At 64.2% G+C, this 21,137-nt stretch overlaps 1 protein-coding gene across 10 annotated transcripts; it reads left to right on the top strand.

Annotated features, from left to right (window-relative positions):
• Positions 1-257: 257 nt before the first annotated feature.
• On the top strand, positions 258-19,363 carry TEX261 (testis expressed 261). Of its 10 annotated transcripts, XM_065060137.1 has the most exons (7): positions 271-384; positions 1,435-1,652; positions 15,103-15,182; positions 15,511-15,664; positions 17,086-17,153; positions 18,121-18,223; positions 18,848-19,363. In XM_065060137.1, exons 2-7 carry the CDS (start codon positions 1,547-1,549, stop codon positions 18,961-18,963), a joined length of 627 nt encoding a protein of 208 aa, XP_064916209.1. In that variant the 5' UTR covers positions 271-384; positions 1,435-1,546; the 3' UTR covers positions 18,964-19,363. The 10 variants fall into 10 exon arrangements, with proteins under 10 accessions (XP_064916207.1, XP_064916209.1, XP_064916206.1 ...); XM_065060135.1 differs by lacking the exon at positions 18,121-18,223 and having other exon boundaries at positions 258-384; XM_065060134.1 differs by lacking the exon at positions 18,121-18,223 and having other exon boundaries at positions 277-397.
• The last annotated feature ends 1,774 nt before the right edge of the window (positions 19,364-21,137 follow it).

Genomic DNA, 21,137 nt, shown 5'->3' with positions numbered 1-21,137 from the left:
TCAGGGGACAAAGGCACCGGGGGACACCCGCATCCTTCCCAAGCATTTCGCAGAGTGGGAATCCTGGGGGGGCTGAGCCTGGGACCCCCCAAGGCCAACAGCAGGTGCAGGGAGCACCATGGGCACAGGGGAGCCCCCCAAAAATCCCCAGCTGCCCCAAAGACGGGGGGAGCGGAGCAGCAGGGGAAGGGGAAGGGTTAATGTGCGGTGAGTGTGTGTGTGAGCAGCCCCTGAGCCCACCGCCCTTGTGCCCTCATTAAGTGCGGTGGCACCAAGCTGTCTGGGGACAGGGGACAGGGGACAGGGACCCGCTGCCTTTGTCTCAACTTGTGGCCAAGTTTGAGCAGAGCCGCCGGCGGCTGCCAAGGGGCCGGGAGCTGTGGGGTGAGTCCGTGGGGTGAGTCCATGGGGCGAGTCCGTGGGGCTGTGGCGGGTGTCCCGTGAGGCCCGTGGGATGGGACAGCGACGTCCCCACGCGGGCTGGATGTCACCCTCGGTGCCAGGGACACGATGGGGTGGTGCTGGGAGCATCTCGCCCAGGGATGGGGACCAGAGACCAGCGGTCCCCAGGACCTCCAAGCCTGTCCCCAAGCCTGTCCCCCCCGGCGGCGGTGACTTCCCTATCTCGGCTCCAACCAGAGCGAGAGGTGGCACCAGCCACGCCAACCCCGGGCGAGTGGGAGGCGCGTGGGCTCGTCACCAGCTTGGGGTAAGATATGGCGATTTGGGGGCTGTGGGCAAACAGGCAGCAAATCCCCCCCGGTTCCTCCACTGCTCCCCTCCGCACCCCCCAGAAACGGGGTGCGGGAGCCGGGAATTCCCCAGGGGACCCCAGGCACCCCTGGGTGGCTCCGGCCCCGAAGCTGCCGTTGGGTCCTGGGTGGGTGCGGGGAAGACGAGCGAGGACACCAGGACAGAGAGGGCACATCGGCACGTGGGGATGTGGGCTGAGCCCCGCTTCATTAAGTCGGGCTGAGCCCCGCTTTGTTAGGTCGCCCCAGCCCCGCTTGGTCAGCCCGAGCACCCCGGGGTGCCCTGCGGGACCCACCTGGCGAGGCAGAGGAGGGACAGCTGCGGGAGGAAGGCCCCGCCGCGGCGCTTCCGTTCGGCTCTGCCGCCCTCGGCACAGCGCGGCAGCGCCCGGCTTGGGGGGCTGGGAGATATTGGGGGGTCCGGATCCGTCCCGCCGCCGGTGGGCTGCGGAAGGGGCCGTGGCGGTGGGTGAGGATGGAGCCATCACCGGGTCCACCCCAGGTGGAGGAGGAAGGGTCCGATGAGCGGCAAAACGGGGCTCGGGGCGGCGCTGGGACGGGGTTGGCGGCTGCGGAGGGGCTGGATGCTGCCCCATGGCCGGGTGGCCTTCAGGGACAGATTTGGGGTGACCTGGGAGCGGCCACCCGAGCAGCTGTCCCCTCGAACCCATCCCCATCCCAGCGCGGTGACACCGGGTGATGGAGCACGGTTGGGTTCGGCACAGCTCACGGCCACCGCTGTGCCACCCGCACCGGGAGCAGCGGGACAACAAGAGCCCTGGGAGGGCAGAACCATGGACGCCTGGGTGACACGGGCTCTGTCCGTCTGCCCTTCCTCACGCCCGGCATCTTCCTCCGGCTCCAGAACCCCTTTGTGTTTCCAGAGATTGCGTCTGTGCGGTAGGTACCGTATTGTTCTGCTGGCCGTTCCCATAGCGTCCGTCTGTCTGGCACTCCATCCATCCCTCCATCCATCCATCCATCCATCCATCCCTTCATCCATCCTTCCACCCATCCTTCCATCCTTCCATCCATCCACCTATCCCTCCATCCATCCTTCCATCCATCCATCCATCCATCCATCCATCCATCCATCCTTCCATCCATCCACCCATCCATCCACCCATCCATCCATCCACCTATCCCTTGATCTATCCCTCCATATATCCATCCGTCCATCCATCCATCCATCCTCCCATCCATCCATCTGTCCATCCATCCACCCCTCCACCCCTCCATCCATCCCATTTTGGGGCTGCAGGGGCGGTTTGTCCCCAGTCCTGCGGGGACAGCACGACGGCCACCAGCTGGTCGCCGGCACCACCGGCAGTGAGGTGGCATTTGTGCTCCAAGCCCGACGTTGGCAGAGGGGACACGGAGGTGACATCTGGAAGGGCATGGGGAGATGACATGGGGGGCACAGAGAGGTGACATGGGGACCATGGGGGAGGCAGCATCAGGGACCGAGCTCAGGTCACTGTGGGGTCGCGGTGCTGGGGACAACCGGGTGGTCCCACCGGAGCTCAGGGTGGCTCCTGTGTCACTGGCTGCATGGGGGGCGCTGCAGTGTGGTTTTGGGGGGGCAGCAGCTTCGAGGGTCTGGGCCGAGCGTGGGGCTCGTCCCCATAGACCTTTCACTGGGGGAGGTCACCTGTGTCACCCCCAGATCCACCTGCCTGCCCGTGCTGCCCCGTGCACCATGGGGACAGGGATGGGGACAGGGAAGAGGACAGGGATGAGGACAGAGACGGCTCCTGGCCCCCCCGGCCCTTCAACCTCCCTATCCTGAGCACCCACCCCCCACACCACCCACCCCCCCGCGACAAGCGGTTTTGCCGACTCAGCATTTCCCAGCTCCCCCCGGCTCAGCCCCGGGTGGGGGTCCCGGTGCTGGGGGGGAGGTCCCGGTGCTGGGGGGGTCGGGCCCTCGGAGGCAGAGCCGGGGGGGTCAGGGGGCGGCCGAGCTGCCGGCGCCGCTCATTAGCGCTGATCTGTGCACCGCTAATTGATATTATTGCAGGGCGGGGCCGGAGAAGGGGGAGCCGGGGGGGGGGACACAGGATCCCCCAGCACAGGGACATCCCCAGGCCAATCCCCCCTTTCCGCAGCATTTCCCGCCCCGTGCCTCAGTTTCCCCATTTGTGTGCATACGCTTGTGCGTGGCCATGCCCACGCGGGGGGCGGCGTGTGCTCACCCGTGGGGCCGCCTATGTGTGCGACGGGTGCCGGGGTGACCCCGTCCCCCGTGTCCCCCCTTGCCCCCCCGTGTCCCCCCGTGTCCCCCGTGTCCCCCCACGCGTGGGTGCCCCGCGGCACAGGCACACGCCTGACCTAGTTCTCTCCCGCGCCGGCAGCCGGGGGGGGCGGGGGCTGAAAACGAGTTAATAAAGCGGGCGGGAAGGATTTGTTCCGCCTGACAGGAGCGGATTTGTAGCTGGTGGCGTCGCCCAGCCGATGTCACCGCGCTGCCACCCCCCGGCCCCGCGGTGCCACCAGAGGGACATGCACCTGCACCCACGGGTGGCCGTGGGGCTGTGCTGGGCACCCCCCGGGAGCCCACGGAGGGGCCGAGGTCGTGGGGTGCAGGGGGTGTCCCCCGATGGGTGCAGCGCCGGGGGTGCCCGCCCTGTATCACCCACCCGGGAATCCCCCCCACCCGTGTCGGGGGACTCCGGCGTGTGTCTCGGGGGGGATTTGGGGGTCAGCCCAGGAAAGCAGAGCCCACAGGCGATGCCACCTCTTCCCCCCCCCGCTTTGTGTCCTCAGGGGCGCAGGGGACCTGGTGACGCTGCAGGTGGCGTCAGGGGCCTCTAAGCCCCGCCTGGGCCGGCGCTAAGCGGGATCAGGGGCTCAGGCAGATCCCGGCCTCGCTAATCCCCGGCTGACACAGCCCGAGCCCCCGGCCCCCCCGGGACCCCCTGCCCGGGCACCCAGGGGCTGCCCCCGCGGGTGGGACCCAGGGGTTCGGGGGTCCCTGGGGCGCTGCTGTTGTGTGGGTGCTGATGCTATGGGGGTGCAGTGGGGTGCAATGTGTGTACACCCGCCCCCGGGCACCAGCATCCCCCCCGCTGTGCGGGTCACCCCTGGGTGCTGGGTCACTCCCGCACCCCTCACCCCCAGGGGCGTCCCCGGGGGGACAAGGGGACAGCTGGTGACAATGTCCTGGCGCCATGTCCCTTCACCGAGGGACACCAGCCCCAGAGCCACGTCCCAGCCTCGGCGGTGCCACCCGTGGGGTGTGCCGGGTGTCCTGCGGAGCTGTCACCCCGGGAGGTCCCCGCTGTGTCCTCACCAGCTGGGAAACTAGAGGGCAGTCCAGGCTCGGGAGACCCGGGCTGGGCAGCGGCGGCTGCACCCCCAAACAGGGGACACGGGACCCCCAAACCCTCACCAAGGGGAGACGAGACCCTCGAACCCCCACCCAGAGGAGAGGGGAACCCCAAACCCCTACCCAAGCCCCTACCAAGGGGATACAGGACCCCCAAAGTCCTGCCGAGGGGACATGGGACCCCCAAACCCCTGACAAGGGGAGATGGGACCCCAGATCCAGGGAGCACCCCAAATCTAGATGGGAACCCCAGGGCCTCCCCCAGAGCCAGGGGTGAACCCCAGATCGGGCACCCCAAGGCCAGGGAAGCACCCACAGCCACAGATTTTTTCACCATAGGGCAGTGGGGAGCCAGGGCCATGGGGGGCTCCCCTGCACCCCAACAGGCATCTGGGCCTCCCGGGGGACCCAGCACCCCACAGCACACAGCTGGGGGGTCCCGGGGCACCTCTCCAGCCCTGCTGGGCTTCAACCACCCCCCGAGGAGCTGCGTGGGCTGGGGACCTTGGTGGCATCGCATGGGGCCAGTGTGGGGCAGGGGCATGGGGGGGCCTCTTGTACCAACCCATGGGAACATGCTGGGCTGCCCTGCAACCCCATGGGGATGTGCTGGGCTCCTCTGCCACCCCATGGGGACATGGTGGGCTCCCCTACAACCCCATGGGGACACATTTGGCTGCTGTACCACCACATGGGGACATGGTGGCCTGAGACCCCATGGGGACACACTGGGCTGCCCTAGAATCTCATGGGGACACACTAGGCTCCTGTATCACCCCATGGGGACACAGTGGGCTCCTGTACCACCCCATGGGGACACACTGGACTGCCCTAGAACCCCATTGGGACACACTGGGCTCCTGTATCACCCCATGGGGACACACTGGACTGCCCTAGAACCCCATGGGGACACGCTGGGCTCCGGTACCACCCATGGGGACACGCTGGGCCCAGCTGGGTTGCACTGGAGTGACACTGGGACACGGCAGCAGGTTCCTGGGTGGCTGCGTGGGGGTACATCCCACCGGCACCTATAGCCCCCACACCTCCCCTTGCCCTCTGGGGCCCCGCCACCCCCAGCTCTCCCCAGCCGCAGCGGGGGGTCGGGGGCGCCCCCAGCCCGGGGTGTCCCCAGTGCCGAGCGAGCTGCGGGGCTCACCCGGCCGGGTCCCCAGCCGCGGTGCATTCACGGTTCGAGGAGCACATCACGGCTGAGGGGAGGTGACAGCAGAACCTTTCCCGGAACAAACTGGAATATAGTATCAGGCAGGGCTGACCGGAGCGCGACCCCCCGCCCAACACGGAGCAAATTAGCGGAGACCGAAATAGCCGGGGCCGCGGCGCAGCGCCCGGCGCTCCGGGCTGTCAGCCCGCATCAGCGCGGCCGAACGGAACAGAACGGAACAGAACGGAACGGAGCGGAGCGAGCGCGGCGGGCGGGGCGGGGGGGCCGCGCAGCTGCTGCCCCTGCCTGCCTGCTGCGCCCCGCGGGGCCGGGCGGCGGGGAGGGGGGCGGGGGGCGAGAAACGCGCGTCTGTGAGGATGTGCGGGGCTTGGGGGGCAAAATTGCAGCCATGGGGTTGTGCGGGGCTTGGGGGGCAAAATTGCATCCATGGGGATGTGTGGGGCTTGGGGGGCAAAATTGCAGCCATGGGGATGTGCGGGGCTTGGGGGGCAAAATTGCAGCCATGGGGATGTGCGGGGCTTGGGGGACAAAATTGCATCCATGGGGATGTGTGGGGCTTGGGGGGCAAAATTGCAGCCATGGGGATGTGCGGGGCTTGGGGGGCAAAATTGCATCCATGGGGATGTGTGGGGCTTGGGGGGCAAAATTGCAGCCATGGGGATGTGTGGGGCTTGGGGGGCAAAATGGCATCCGTGGGGATGTGCGGGGCTTGGGGGGGGAAACTGAATCCTTGGGGATGTGCGGGGCTTGTGGGGGAGAAAAATCTGATCAAAGGGGATGTGTGGGGCTTGGGGGGGAGCAAAATCTGATCGATGGGGATGTGTGGGGCTTGGGGGGCAAAATTGCATGCATGGAGATGTGCGGGGCTTGTGGGGGGGGCAAAATCTGATCGATGGGGATGTGTGGGGCTTGGGGGGGGAGCAAAATTACATCCATGGAGCTGGGGGAGCAAAATCCCATCCACGGAGATGTGTGGGGCTTGGGGGGCAGGGGGAGCAAAATCCCATCTACGGGGATGTGTGGGACTTATGGGGCAAGACCCCATCTGTAGGGATGTGTGGGAGGCTTCCGGGGGGGGGCTGGGGGGAAGAATGGTGTGTGTGTATGGATGGGGGGGCTGAGAAAGGTCCATCTGTGGGGATGTGTGAGGCTTGGGAGGGGTGATGCAAAATTGCATCCATGGGGTTCTGGGGGCAAAATCGCATACAGGGGGGTGTGTGGGGCTTGGAGGGCAAAGCCCCATCCATGGGGATGAAATCCCACCCGTGGGGATGTGTGGGGTGGGGGAGGCATCCTGGGGTGGGGGGAAAGACGTGTGCGTGGGGATGGGGGGCTGAGAAAGGTCCATCTGTGGGGATGTGTGGGGTTCGGGCGTCAAAGCCCCATCCAGGAGGATGCTCAAGGCTTTGGGGGGGCAGAACCCATGTGTGGGGATGTGTGGGGCTGGGGGAGGCAAAACCCCATCCATGGGGTGCCCGGGGGGGTGCGGGGGGCAGGAACTGGGGTGCGGGTGGTGTGGGGGGAGATGCGGGCGGGGCGGGCGGAGAAGCAGCAAACAGCTCTGTCAGATACACGGAGAGCAGGAGGCGGCCGCGCCGCTCCCGGGGTGCGCTCGCACATTACTCGTGCCCGGGTGCCCGGCCGCGGCGGGGGCGCTGCCAGAGGCGAGGGGCGCTCCCAGAGGCGGGGGGCGCTCGTAGAGGCGGGGGGCGCTGCCAGAGGCGAGGGGCGCTCCCAGAGGCGGGGGGCGCTCGTAGCGGCGGGGGCGCTCGTAGCGGCGGGGGCGCTGCCAGAGGCGGGTAGCGCTCCCAGCGGCGGGGGCGCTCGCAGCGGCGGGGGCGCTCCCAGAGGCGGGGGGCGCTCCCAGCGGCGGGGGGCGCTCGCAGCGGCGGGGGCGCTCCCCTCGGGGCGCGGACACGGACCGCGCGGCCATTTTGTTGCTGGGTTGAACTGGAAGGAAAGAAGGGAAAAAAGAAAATAGAAATAAAAGGGGAAGAGCCCAGCCCGACACCAGGCGCAGCGCAGCCCCGCAGCCGCCGGGGGGGCTGCCCGCCCCCGCTGCAGCACGGGAGGGTCCCAAACCCCCGGTGGGGTCCTCAGGGCCCCTCCAGGATCGATCCTGCCCCCCTGGTCCCCAGGACGGGACTGAGCCCCGTTGTGCTCGTGTCCCCGTTGTGCTGGTGTCCCCGCTGTGCTGGTGTCCCCCTCTGCTGGTGTCCCCCTGTGCTGGTGTCCCCGCTGTGCTGGTGTCCCCCTCTGCTGGTGTCCCCCTGTGCTGGTGTTCCCCTGTGCTGCTGTCCCCGTTATGCTGGTGTCCCCCTGTGCTGGTGTCCCCGTTGTGCTGCTGTCCCCGCTCTGCTCGTGTCCCCGTTGTGCTGGTGTCTCCCCGTGCTGGTGTCCCCGCTCTGCTCGTGTCCCCATTGTGCTGCTGTCCTCGCGGCTGCGGGCGCTGCCACAGGACACAGGGGATCCCGGTGAGGTGGGGAGGGGCTGATGGGGGGGTTCTGATCAGGGGTCCCCCCAGGGCAGGTGGTGTGGGGGCTGCGGGGGTGCGGAGTGCCCTGCTTGGGTGCCTGGGGTGCCCGGGCTGCTTGGGGTGCTCAGGGTACCCAGGGTGCCGAGGGTACCTGGGGTTCTTGGGGTGCCCAGGATGCTCAGGATGCCTGGGGTACCTCGGGGTGCTCAGGGTCCCCAAGGTGATGGAGTGCTTGGAATGCTCAGGGTGCTAAGGATGCCTGGGGTGCCTGGAGTTCTCCGGGTACCCAGGATGCTCAAGAATGCTTGGAGTGCCCAGGGTGCTTGGGATGCTCAGGGTACCCGGAGTGCCAAGGATGCCTGGGGTGCCCAGGATGCTCTGGGTCCCCGGGGTTCTCAGAGAGTTCTTGGGGTGTTCAGGGTCCCCAGAGTTCTTGGGGTGATCAGGGTCCCAAGAGTTCTTGGGGTGCTCGGGGTCCCCAGGGTTCTCGGGGTGCTCAGGGTCCCCAGAGTTCTTGGGGTGCTCGGGGTCCCCGGGGCTCTCGGGGTGCCCCGCACCCAGGCAGCAGCTGATGCTCCCAGCAGTCGCACATCTGGGTGCAAAGGCCAAAATCACCCCCCAAGCCCCCCCGGCTCTTGCAGCTGCTTCCAGCCCCAGCTGGGGGCTCCCGCTCCAGCCCGAGCAGCCCCGGGAGCGGAAAGGGGGAAAAAACGGGGATTTGAGGGGGAAATGGGAAACCTTGGGGCGGCGGGACACGGGGAGAGGGCAACGGCCCAGGCAGGCCCCGCACCACCGGCGTGACCCCCCAGATCCGGGCCGTCCCCCCTCCGATGAGTTTCCAGCAGCTTCCAGCCGCCGCTTGTGAGCAGCTGCTTCCAGAACCGGTGTGAAAACGGCCGATTTCCAGCAAACCGCAGACACCAACTGGGAAAAACACGTACTTTGCACTAGAAAACGTTCAACATTGCGGCTGCTTGGGGGGAGGAGGGGGCCCTGCTCGGTGGGGGGAGCAGGTGACTCGCACCCCGAATCCCCCGGGTCTGCAGGTACCTGCCCCAGCCCAGCCCCCCCGCAGGGCCCCCCGCTCTGCTGCTGCTCGGTGCCCTCTTGGGGGTGCCCGGGGCAGACCGCGGGCTGGGGGGCCGGGCTGGAGCCCCCCGGGGTCAGCGTTCAGTCCCGGAGCCCCCCGCTCAGCGGCGGGACCGGGGGCGTCACAGCAGCGCGGGGAGGGGGGCCTGGCCTCGGCACCCCCCGTGCACACACCCCCCGTGCACACACCCCCATGCACACAGCCCCCATGCACACACCCCCCGTGCACTCACCCCCCATGCACACACCCTGCCATGCACTCACCCCCCATGCACTCACCCCCCATGCACACACCCTGCCATGCACACTCACCCCGTGTGTACACCCCTCCAGGCCCCCCCCATGCATGCAGACCCCATGCAGATCCCCCCCACCATGCACTCTGCACACACACCCCCGTGCACATACACCCCGAGCAACCGCCCATGAACGTACATCCACAGCCCCCCCATGCACCCCCCCTGCACACCCCATGCACACAGCCCCTATGCACACGCACCCCCATGTATATAAATCCCATGCACCCCCCCATGCACACAGCCCCTATGCACACGCACCCCCATGTATATAAATCCCATGCACCCCCCCATGCACACAGCCCCTATGCACACGCACCCCCATGTATATAAATCCCATGCACCCCCCCACGCTCCCCAGAGCCTCAGCGCGGTTGGGGGGGCCGAGGGACAGCGCGGCAGCAGCGGCTGGGGGGGAGCCCCCTGGGGGCAAGAGCAACAGGGGGTGCAGGGGGATACACGGGGGGGCAGGAGGCTGGGGGGGGGCAAGGAGAAGGCAGGGGTGCAGGGGATGCAGCGGGGTTCAGAGGGGTGCGGGGGGTGCAGGGGGAAGACAGGAGGATGTAGGGGGTGCAGGGGGAAGACGGGGTGCAGGGGATGCAGCGGGGTTCAAAGGGGTGCAGGGGGTGCAAGCGGAAGGCAGGGTGTGCAGGGGCTGTAGGGGATGCAGGGGGGTTCAAAGGCGTGCCGGGGGGTGCAAGGGGAGGCAGGAGGATGTAGGGGGTGCAGGAGAGTTCAGAGGGGTTCAGGGGGCTGCAAGGGGGTGCAAGGGGAAGGCAGGGGGTGCAGGGGATGCAGCGGGGTTCAGAGGGGTGTGCAGGGTACAAGGGGAAGGCCAGGGCTGCAGGGGGTACAAGGGGAAGGCAGGGTGTGCTGGGGGGTGCAGGGGGGTGTAGGGGATGCAGAGGGGTTCAAAGAGGTGCAGGGGGGTGCAAGGGGAAGGCAGGAGGATGTAGGCGGTGCAGGGAGGGTTCAGAGGGGTTTAGGGGGTGCAGGGGATGCAGGGGGGTGCAAGGGGAAGGCAGGAGGATGCAGGGGGTTCAGGGGGCTGCAAGGGGGTGCAAGGGGAAGGCAGGGGGTGCAGGGGGTTCAGGGGGTGCAAGGGGAAGGCAGGGGGTGCAGGGGGTTCAGGGGGTGCAAGGGGAAGGCAGGGGGTGCAGGGGGTTCAGGGGGCTGCAAGGGGGTGCAAGGGGAAGGCAGGGGGTGCAGGGGGCTGCAGGGGGAAGGCAGGAGGATGTAGGAGGTGCAGGGGGGGGGTCAGAGAGATGCAGGGGGTGCAGGGGGGTGGTCGGCACGTGCTAAAGGTGCCCCAAATCTGCAGCCCCGGGCAGCGGGTGTGACCTGGGCACAGGGTGACACGGGGGGGTCAAAGGGCTCTTCTGGCGCCCCCGCCCCCTGGGCAGCCCCGTGGGGAGACCAGCGGCTCTGAGTGGGGGACACCAGCTCTGCCCCCCGCCCGGGGCCGTGCAGGGGGGTGCACGTGTGACAGGTCCTGCCTGTCACCTCGTCACTGAGCCCCCCGGCCTGCAGTGAGCACCCCCAAAATGAGCACTTCAGCACCCAGCAGTGAGCACCCCCGCACCCCCAAAATGAACACCCCAGCACCCAGCAGCGAGCACCCCAGCACCCCCAAAATGAGCACTCCAGCACCCAGCAGTGAGCACCCCCGCACCCCCAAAATGGGCACACCAGCACCCAGCGGTGAGCACCCCAGCACCCCCAAAATGAGCACCCCAGCACCCAGCAGCGAGCACCCCAGCACCCCCAAAATGAACACCCCTGCACCCAGCAGTGAGCACCCCCGCACCCCCAAAATGAACACCCCTGCACCCAGCAGTGAGCACCCCAGCACCCCCAAAATGAGCACTCCAGCACCCAGCAGTGAGCACCCCCGCACCCCCAAAATGGGCACACCAGCACCCAGCGGTGAGCACCCCAGCACCCCCAAAATGAGCACTCCAGCACCCAGCAGCGAGCACCCCAGCACCCCCAAAATGAGCACCCCAGCACTCAGCAGCGAGCACCCCAGCGCCCCCAAAATGAGCACCCCAGCACCCAGCAGCGAGGGGCTCCACGGCAGCACCCCAAAAACCTCCCCACAGTGATTAATCCCCTGGGGATCCCGCCGGGATTTGAGGGGTCCACGGGTGCTCCGCAGGGCTGGGGGGTCCCACGCACCCCCCGGGTCGGGGGAAAGGAGGGAGCGACTCCAGTGAGAGCCTTGAGTTCTCAGCCCAGTACAGCCCAGTGCAGCCCAGGGACACCCAGTGCAGATCTGTGCCCCCCCAGTACAGCCCAGTGCAGCACAGTGCACATCTGTGCCAGCCCAGTGACACCCAGTGCAGCCCAGTGACATCCAGTGCAGGTCAGTGGTAGCCCAGTGACACCCAGTGCCGATCTGTGCCCCCCCAGCACAACCCAGTGCAGCCCAGTGACACCCAGTGCCGATCTGTGCCCCCCCAGCACAACCCAGTGCAGCCCAGTGACACCCAGTGCCGATCTGTGCCCCCCCAGCACAACCCAGTGCAGCCCAGTGACACCCAGTGCCGATCTGTGCCCCCCCAGTACAACCCAGTGCAGCCCAGTAACACCCAGTGCAGATCAGTGACAGCTCAATACAGCCCAGAGCCAGACCAGTACCAGCCCAGTACAGTCCAGTGCATTCCAGTGCATCCCAGTACAGCCCAGTGCAGATCAGTGCTCAACCAGTACCATCCCAGTGCAGCCCAGTGACACCCAGTGCAGATCAGTGCTAGCTCAGTGACACCCAGTGCAGTTTTGTGCCCCCCCCAGTACAACCCAGTGCAGCCCAGTGACACCCGGTGCAGATCAGTGACAGCCCAGTACAGCCCAGTGCATTCCAGTGCATCCTAGTACAGCCCAGTGCAGATCAGTGCCCAACCAGTACCGTCCCAGTACAGCCCAATGTATCCCAGTACAGCCCAGTACCAGCCCAGTGCAGATCAGTGCCCAACCAGTACCAACCCAGTACAGCCCAGCGTACCCCAGTACCGCCCAGTATCATCCCAGTGCAGAGCAGTACATCCCAGTACCGCCCAGTACCATCCCAGTGCAGAGCAGTACATCCCAGTACCGCCCAGTACCATCCCAGTGCAGAGCAGTACATCCCAGTACCGCCCAGTACCAGCCCAGTGCAGCGCAGTACATCCCAGTACAGCCCAGTACATCCCAGTGCCGCCCAGCACAGCTGTAGAGGAGGGAAGAGGCTGAGGGTCCCCCGGGGGATCCCCGAGTTTTGGGGGTGGGAGGGCTCGGTCCCAGACACAGGGGTCCCCGTGTGGGTGCAAGGATCCTTATATGGGTGCAAGGATCCCTATATGGGCACAGGGAGTCCCTATATGGATGGAGGGTCCCCATATAGGTGGTAGGGGTCCCATATGGGTGCTGGGGTCCCAGCACAGGGTCCCTGGGTAGGTGTAGGGGTCCCTATATGGATGGAGGGTCCCTATATAGGGTGCCTGGCGTCCCCACGTCCCTTCTGCGATCAAATAGCGGTTGTGGGGTCCCTATAGGGGTTGCAGGGTCCCTATGGGGGTGCAAGGGCTCCTATACAGGTGAATGGAGAATCTATATGGGTGCTGGGGTCCCCATGTGAGCTGCAGTGGGGGCCCTATATGGGTGCAGGGTCCCTATACATCATCAGGGGTCCCTATACATTGTCAGGGTTCCCTGTGGGTGCAGAGGGGTCCCTATGGGTGCTGGGGGGGCTGTAGGGCTGGACACAGTGTCCCCATATAGGTGCAGGGGTTCCCTAAACACACACGAAGTGGGGTTCTGTGTGATTTTGGGGTTCCCTATACAGGCTTGGGGGCTTCCTTGTACAGTTTGGGGGGTGCCCATGCAGTTTGGGTCCCTGTACGGTTTGGGGGGGTCTCTGTGCAGTTTGGCGTTCTCTGTGGAGTTTTGGGGTGTCCATGTACTGTTTGGGGTCCCCATATGGTTGGGGGGGGGCGTCCTGTGTGGTTGAGGGTCTCTGTGTGGTTTTGGGGCGTCCCTGTGCACTCTGGGGGTCCCTGTACGATTTGGGGTGTCCCTGTGCAGTATGGGGGTGTCCTTGTATGGTTCAGAGTCTTGTACAGTTTGGGGGGGTCCCATACGGTTTGGGGGTGTCCCTGTGCGTTTTGGGGTCCCCTCGAAGTTCAGGGTCCTGTACAATGGAGGGGGGGGCGGCTGTGCGTTTTGGGGTCTCTGTACAATTTGGGGAGTCTCCGTGTGTTTTGGGGTGCCGCTGCTTTTATGAGTCCCTGTACAATTTCGGGGGTCCCTCTGCACTTAGGGGCCCCTCTACAATTTTGGGGCTCCCTTTACAACTTTGGGGGTCCCTTTTCATTTCGGGGTCCGTGTACAATTTTGGGGGTCCCAGTGTGTTTCGGGGCACCCACGTGGTTTGGGGTCCCTGTACAATTTTGGGGGTGCCAGTGTGTTTTGGGGCTCTCACCCACAGTTCAAGGTCCCTGCAGAATTTTGGGGTCCCTGTGTGTTTCGAGATCCTTGTACAATTTTGGGGGTCCCTGTACAATTTTGGGGCTCCCTGTACAACTTTGGGGGTCCCTGTACGACTTCTTGTGTCCCTCTGCGTTTCGGAGCGCCCCTTCTGTTGGTGTCCCCGTACAATTTTGGGGGTTCCTGTACAATTTTGGGGTCCCCGTGCATTTCGGGGTCCTCCTGTGGTTCAGTGTCCCTGTACAACTTTAGGGGTCCCTGTACGACCTTTTGCGTCCCTCTGTTTTTCGGGGAACCCCTTCTGTTTGGTGTCCCTGTACAATTTCGGGGTCCCTGCGCCTTTCGGGGTCGCCCCGCCGTTCGCCCTCCCGGCCTGCAGGGGTCGCTGTGGCGCCGGCTGGCGGCGGCCGGGCCGGGCCGGGCCGTGTCTCTCTTGTTCCGGCGCCGCGTGTTCAGCGCCGCGGCCCCAGCGGGAGCGGGACCCGGACCCGGAGCCGGAGCGGCGGGACCCGGAGCGGCGGGACCCGGCCCGGCCCCGCCATGTGGTTCATCTACGTGCTGAGCTGGCTGTCCCTGCTCATCCAGGTGGCTTTTGTCACCCTGGCCATCGGTGAGCCCGCCGCCGGGGGGGGGCGGGACCCGCGGGGGGTAGGCCCGGCTGCAGGCCCGGCCCCGGCCTGTCGCGATATGTCGTGCGTGGGTCAGGGAAGGAGGCGGCCTGTGCTCCGGGCCTGGGCGGGGTGTCCCGGGGCCCCTGGCTGCCCCTCGGGTCGCCCCGGAGGCCTCTGAGGCCCCAGAGTTTGGGGGGGTCCCGTGGGTGCCCCAGCGATTGGGGGTGTCCCGTGGGTGCCCATCAGGCTACTGAGGTCCTGGGGGTGCCCCAGGGTTTGAGGGGGTCCTGTGGGTTTCTCGCTGACTGGGGGGGTCTCATGGGTGCCCACCGGGCCCCTGAGATCCTGGGAGTACCTCAGAGTTTGGGGGGGTCCTATAGGTACCTCAGCCACGGGGGGGGCTCCACTGGGTGCCCGGATCTGCCCGGTTCTCTCTTCCAGAGTTTGGGGGAGCCATGTGGGTGCCCATCAGGCTCCTGAGGTCCTGTGGGTGCCCTAGAGTTTGGGGGGGATGGGGCTGCGGGTGCCCCAGAGCTGGGGGGAGCCCTGGGGGTGGCCCAGCGATTGGGGGTGTCCCATGGGTGTCCACCAAGACCCTGAGGCCCCGTGGGTGCCCCAGACTTTGGGGGAGCCCTGTGGGTGTCCCAGCCATTGTGGGGGGTCCCATGGGTGCCCACCAGGCCCCTGAGGTCCCACGGAAGACACAGAATTTGGGGGAGTCCCGGGGGTGCCCCCCAGGCCTTTGTGGAGGCCCCGGGATTTGGGGTCTCTGGGTGTCCCCGAGGTCCCGCGGCTGCCCCAGAGAGTTGTGGGGCGGGGGGGCCGCCCAGCCCCATGGCCCCTCCCGCTCTGGCTGAGCGCGGACCCCACGGCGGTGCTGAGCGGGCGTTTCTCCCACAGCGGCCGGGCTGTACTACCTGGCGGAGCTGATCGAGGAGTACACGGTTGTCACCAGGAGGATCATCAAATACATGATCTGGGTAAGTCCCTGGGCTCGCCCAAAATCCCCCCCCCGGGGCTGGCAGAGTGGCTGTGACATGGGACATCGGCTCTGGAGCAGGGGACGAGCGCTCCTGTTCCCCCAGCCCGAGGAGGGAGGTTGGCTTCGGTCAGCACCTCGCTTCACTAGGGACCTGGTGACACCTCCACCCCTGCCTGGGGAAACTGAGGCACGGGAGCCGCAGCGGGGGGGCGGGATTCCTGTTTGGGGTGTTTCCAAGGGGTCGGTGCTGGGTGGGAGGTGGGGGGTGCAGAGGATTCCTGCCCGTGCTGCCGCCCGCCCCACTTCAGCCCGGTTCTCTCTTCCAGTTCTCCTCGGCCGTGCTGGTCGGTCTCTACCTCTTCGAGCACTTTCCCGGTTTCATGGTGGGCGTGGGGCTCTTCACCAACCTGGTTTACTTCGGTTTGCTCCAGACCTTCCCCTTCATCGTCCTCACCTCCTCCAACTTCATCCTGTCCTGCGGTGAGCGGGGGGCGGGAAGGGCGGAAAACCTCACGTCCCCCTCCCCGCGTGGGCTCTGGGCGGCGGGAGAGGTTCAGCTGCAGCCTCTGTGGCTTTCGGGAGGACTTTGAGCTTTGGCTGTTACCTTTTAATAGGTGTGGGAAGCGCCGGTTTCCCTGGGCTCCCCTGGGTCACCCTCCAGCCAGTTCCGCTCTAAAATCACTTGGGAAATGATATTCTGTCTGCATCAGGTGTTCACCGGTTGTGGTGAAGAGCAGGAGGGATTTGCCACAAACTAAAAAGCCCTGTGTGTACTTCCAGCCTGACACTACGCGTGTCATCGCGTGGATCCGATGTTTAGTGAAAGAAAAGCTGTGAGACAAACGCCCGCAATTCATACAGAAATTGATCGGGCTTGCTGGAGAAAGTCGGGTTAGAAAAGTGCATTGCTGAGTTTAAACCGGGGACTTTTATTGCTTTATTTTTTCTTTATATTTTAATCCCCGTTTGTGCCTTTCCTGTGGCGTCTGCCGGCCGCATCCATGGCCGCGCAGCCCAGCGCCAGCAGGGCTCGTGGCCCAAGTAATGTGGTTTTTGGTTGAGTGTTTTCGTCGCGCTGCGATTCGCCGAATCTCCCGCACGCCTCGGTGTCCTGTGCGCAGGTCCCCTGCACATCCCTGCTCCCGCTGGTTGGTACTGACACCTTAAGCAGCGAACGGGCAAAGTTTCCTCGTTCTGGAGTCCTATTGCATATTTCAGGGCGCTGTCTGTATGACAGAAACACCTTTGCTCCTCGGAGCGTTCGGGCAGGCGGGGTTTTATACAAAAGCATGAAAATGGGGTGTAGCTGGTAGATGGGGAGCTGTGTTTTCTGGCGGAGCTGGGCGCTCATCTGGGTTTCCAGTGACGTTGTTGGGCTGGAGGGGACGACAAAGCCGCACTTTGTGTCGGCGCTGTCTCCTGCCGCCTCGGCATCTCAAATCAAAGGCGCAAGAAGCTCAAATTCCTGCTTCTTAAGAGCAAAACGGTGGGTTTTGCCGCCCAGGCCGGTGTTAACGGCGCCGTCCCGGCCGCGTTTCAGCCTGGCTTGGTTTGCAGATGGAAAAGGAGCTTCACCGCGCTGCAGCTCTGGGGAGCACGGGGGGCTTGCTGCTTCTCCGGTGTCACCAGCAGGAGCGGGTGTCACCCTGGGCGCTCTGTGGGGACACCAGAGGGACCAGGGATACACCGGGGAGGGTCAAACCAGCGCCCGGCCGGGGGGACCCGCCCGCTCGCACCTTTTCTCTCTAAATAACTGAAACTATGATCAGCGGTGATGTGGTTGCGGGCGGCGGGGAAGGGGCTGCTCCTCGCGGGGTGGGCGTCCCCTCTGGGGCTCTCGGAACCCACCGAGGGGCTGTTTCCCGGGCTGGCGACTGACTTTCCGTGTTCTCCCTTGGCAGTGCTGGTTATATTCAACCACTACTTGGCGTTCCAGTACTTCGCCGAGGAATATTACCTGTTCTCCGAGGTGAGCGAGCGTTCTGCCAGCCCGCGGGGAGCTGCTGTGGGGAAGGGGACGAGCAAAATCGCATTTAAAGACGCGCTGAGGATACTTTTCACAGCTGCGGGTTCTTTTCTCTGGCGTGGAGCACTGTGGAGAAATACAGAATCTGAAGCACAGGTTTTATTTTCTGAACTACGGAAAACTAGATGCTAATATTACTTTGGCTGTTTTACGAGCAAACCACGAATCACTTCCCTTTTGGCATAGTTGCTCCTCGTTACTTCTGTGTCCCTCTCTCCTGTGTCACCGTCCTCGTGCCCGCTGAGGGTGCTGGGTCACAAAGGGGCTCGTTTGAGCCCAACAGCAGCTGCTGCTCAGTGCAGATTTTAAAAGCAGAAAAACCGCACCCAAATAGAACCCCCAGCTGCCTTTCCGTGTGATTTGCCACTTCTGCAGCGGTTTTGTGCCCCGGGAGGCCGCTCCAGCCGCGCAGCCCCGCGCAGCAGCCAGCCCGCTCTTGCCTCTTCCTTTAGTCTTAGTGTAAAGAGGGTTTACTTAGTCGTAACGTCACAGCTAATTACCTGTTTGTTTAATTGTGCTTGTTAAAACCCAGGTTTTGGGCGCCTCAGGCAGGAGCAAGGGCTTTCCCTGGCACCCTGTGCTTCCGCGGGGCTCCTGGGTGAATTTTATCCCCTTTTCGGCTCTGCAGGTTGCTGCTGGCTCTATAATCGTATAAATAATGTAAATAGTGTGGCCAGCGGGCCCAGGGGGGTCGGGCTCTGCTCCCCAGGAACAAGCGCCGGGAGCAGAGGGAACGGCCTCAGTTGCGCCAGGGGAGGGTGAGGTTGGATGTGGGGACAATTCTGTTTAAAAACCGCAGAGATGAGGTTCATGGGGACGTGGGACAGTGCCGGGGTGGGTTGTGCTTGGACTCGATGAGCTTGAGGGGCTTTTCCAACCAAGCCGATGGCGATTGCTGCTGTGCCCGCAGGTTCTCGCCTACTTCACGTTCTGCCTGTGGTTGATTCCCTTTGCGTTTTTCGTCTCGCTGTCGGCGGGTGAGAACGTGCTGCCCTCCACCGTGCAGCCCGGAGGTGAGCGCGGCCCTGCCCCCGCGGAGCCCCAAACACCGCGCGGGGAAAGGGGGGGAGCTCGCGATTTGGGCTTACGGGGGCGCCCATCTGCCTTCCAAAGCACCTTAACCCTTCCAAATCATTAACCTACCGGAGCGGTTTATCTCCTGAACGTTTTCTAGATACCTGGAAAGCGTTAAAGGTCACGCGTGGTCAAAATCAGCTCCAGAAGAACCCGTTTTGTTTCACAGCTCTGCAAATTGCAGTGATTTAAAAATGAGAGAACAGTAAGAGGCTCCTAGAGCAAAGAGATAAATAGCGTTCTCATGAAATGAGGTGGGAGCAGACAATTTGAAGATTTCTAAGACATACTATGCTAAAAAAAAAGGAAGGTAACTATGAAGTAACTTTTTTCCACAATGTGAGTGTGAAGTTAAGCAGGAAAGGCCCATCGCACCCCTGTAAAGAGATGGACGAGTTACCGCCCGCTCTCCGCAGTGATTCCTTCGGATTTCCGACCTCTTGGTGGAAATTTCCACACACAACCCGTTATGGAAGTGTCACATCTCATGCAGACACCGCGTCCCGGGGCTCCCGTGGCCGTTGACGAGTTTGTGTCTAATTATCGTTCCCTCCTCCCCGCAGACGACGTCGTCTCCAACTACTTCACCAAGGGGAAGCGCGGCAAGCGCTCCGGCATCCTCCTCATCTTCTCCTTCATCAAGGAGGCCATCCTGCCCAGCCGGCAGAAGATCTACTGAGCCCGGCGGCGCGGGGGGAGCGGGACAGACCCAAACTGTGCCGGGGGGCGTCCCCAACCCCCCCGGAACCTCCGCCATGGCTTCGGAAAGGATTTTACCCGGATCATACAAACCGGGCAGCGACCGGAGGTGTTGGCAGCGCCAGACGGACGCACGGGGAGGGTTTGTGGCTTTACACGGATCCCCAGGACCGCGCCAGGAGGATTTTGGTTCCAGCCGAGCGCGAGGAGGGTCCGGTGCTGCCCCCCTGCCCGGGAAGGCAGCGGGGGGGTGAAGCCGGAGCGTGCGCCCGGTGTGGTTTTGGGGGGACTGTTCCCTCGGCGCGGCCGCAGACGCGCCCGACGTTTACCTGCGGTTCACACAAAGCCATTCATTAAAAACAAACAAAAACAGCGTAAAACCCGAGCTGTCCGACTCCCGCGTGTTCCCGCCGGGAGGGCAGCGCGGGGAGCGGACCTGGGAGGACTCACCGTTGTGTTCTCCTTGATTTTAATACTGGAAATAGCCATTTTTGCCTGGTTTTGCTGGCGCGGCCGGGATGCTGCCGCTGGGCGAGTCGCCTCAGCTTCCCTCAGTGTTCCCGCTGTTCCTAAAGGGATAAAAACAGACGGTTGTACTGAGGAGGGGCTGAACCCTTAGTTCTTATTCCTTGTAAGCATAAAACCCCTTTTTTTTCCTCCCCTTTTTGCTTTGTTGTTGGTCACCTTCCGCCAAAACCAGATCTCCAGTGGGAGCCTGTGCAGGGCTGTCCCGGCTTGGCCGTGCCAGTTCCTGGTTCAGGGAGGCTCTTTGAGGCATTTCTGAGGAAAGCGGCTGGTTTTTCTCTCCAGTGGGTTCCGCAGGGCACAGCTGGGGCGCCGCAGCCCTCCCTGCGCCGGCCTTCGCTCGGCACCCCCAGACACCCGCCTGTGCGGCTGCTGGCCCAACAGGAACGCGGGTCCCGTGCCGGCGCTGCTCCTCTGGCGCACGCCGCGGGTTCGACCCGCCGTGTGGCCGGAGCCGCTCGCGGCGCTGTCCGAGCGCTCGGTGCCCGTGCCGCGTGGGGAATTGGCTCTCTAATCATTTTGTGTGGTTTTGGAGCAATAGCAGAGGGGGAGAGGGCAGCAACGGTGCGTCGCGGGGAGACGTGAATCGCGCCAGGGCTCGGCGGGAGGGTGGTATTTTCAGGTGTATATTTTCAAGCTTATATTTTCAGGTTTATATTTTCAGTCCAAAGCTCTTGGTTATGGAGGAGTTGGAAAAATGAAGCTCATGGCAAAGCTGCTCCTGCTTCGAGGCCACAGGGTGTGGGGCACGGGGCCCTATCCCTGCCCTGGGACACGCCGGGTGCTTTTGCTCCCTGAAGGTTTCAGATTGATGAAATTCAGGCTGAAAAATCACGTTTGCAGGCGCGGAGGAGGGAGGTGGCGGCGGGGGTGGCGGGGGAAGCTGGGGCTGCGTTCACAGCTCTGTCCAAACCGTTCGCAGTTTCCATCACCCCGGGCACAGCCAGATGGGCTGGAGTGGGGTCTGGCGGCAGCGAAGAGAAGAGAAGAGAAGAGAAGAGAAGAGAAGAGAAGAGAAGAGAAACCCCCCCAGGCTGGGGCTGCGTGATGTGCTGAGCGTGGGGTTGAGTGTCATCTCATCCCGCCAAACGTGGTGCGGGGGGATGGAGAAACCCCTGAGAAACAGCCCCGGGATGCTGAACCCGCCCGGCTGGGCCGTGAGACGAGAGGAAACGGCCTCAAGTTGCGCCAGGGGAGGTTGAGGTTGGATTTAGGGACAATTTCTTCCCCAGAGGGCTGTGGGGCATTGGAACAGGCTGCCCAGGGCAGTGCTGGAGTCACCAGCCCTGGAGGGCTGGACAGACGGACATGAGGTTCTCAGGACATGGGTTAATGCCAGGGCTGCGTTATGGTTGGACTCCATGATCTCGAGGGTCTCTTCCAACCAGAATGATCCTGTGACTCTATAAGCAGAGAGATTTGGGGCTGACTCCTGGCCACCCCCCCCGGCGAGAGCCCAGTTTGGGTGCAAACCCGTTCCCTGCCCTGAACCCGGGAAACCTGGCCGGTAAAAAATAACAAAAGCTCTCCTTATTCCCAGCAATGAGGCGAGGGCTCTCCAAATAAACCCCAGCTTAAACCCAAGTGTGAATTACTGCTCGGAATAAGTATTTAAGAGTCACATATATT

Source organism: Columba livia, chromosome 4 (assembly GCF_036013475.1).
Source record: "Columba livia isolate bColLiv1 breed racing homer chromosome 4, bColLiv1.pat.W.v2, whole genome shotgun sequence".
NCBI lineage: Eukaryota > Metazoa > Chordata > Aves > Columbiformes > Columbidae > Columba > Columba livia.
The sequence above is the reverse complement of the archived record's forward strand: the minus strand, read 5'-3'. Positions and strand labels throughout refer to the sequence as shown.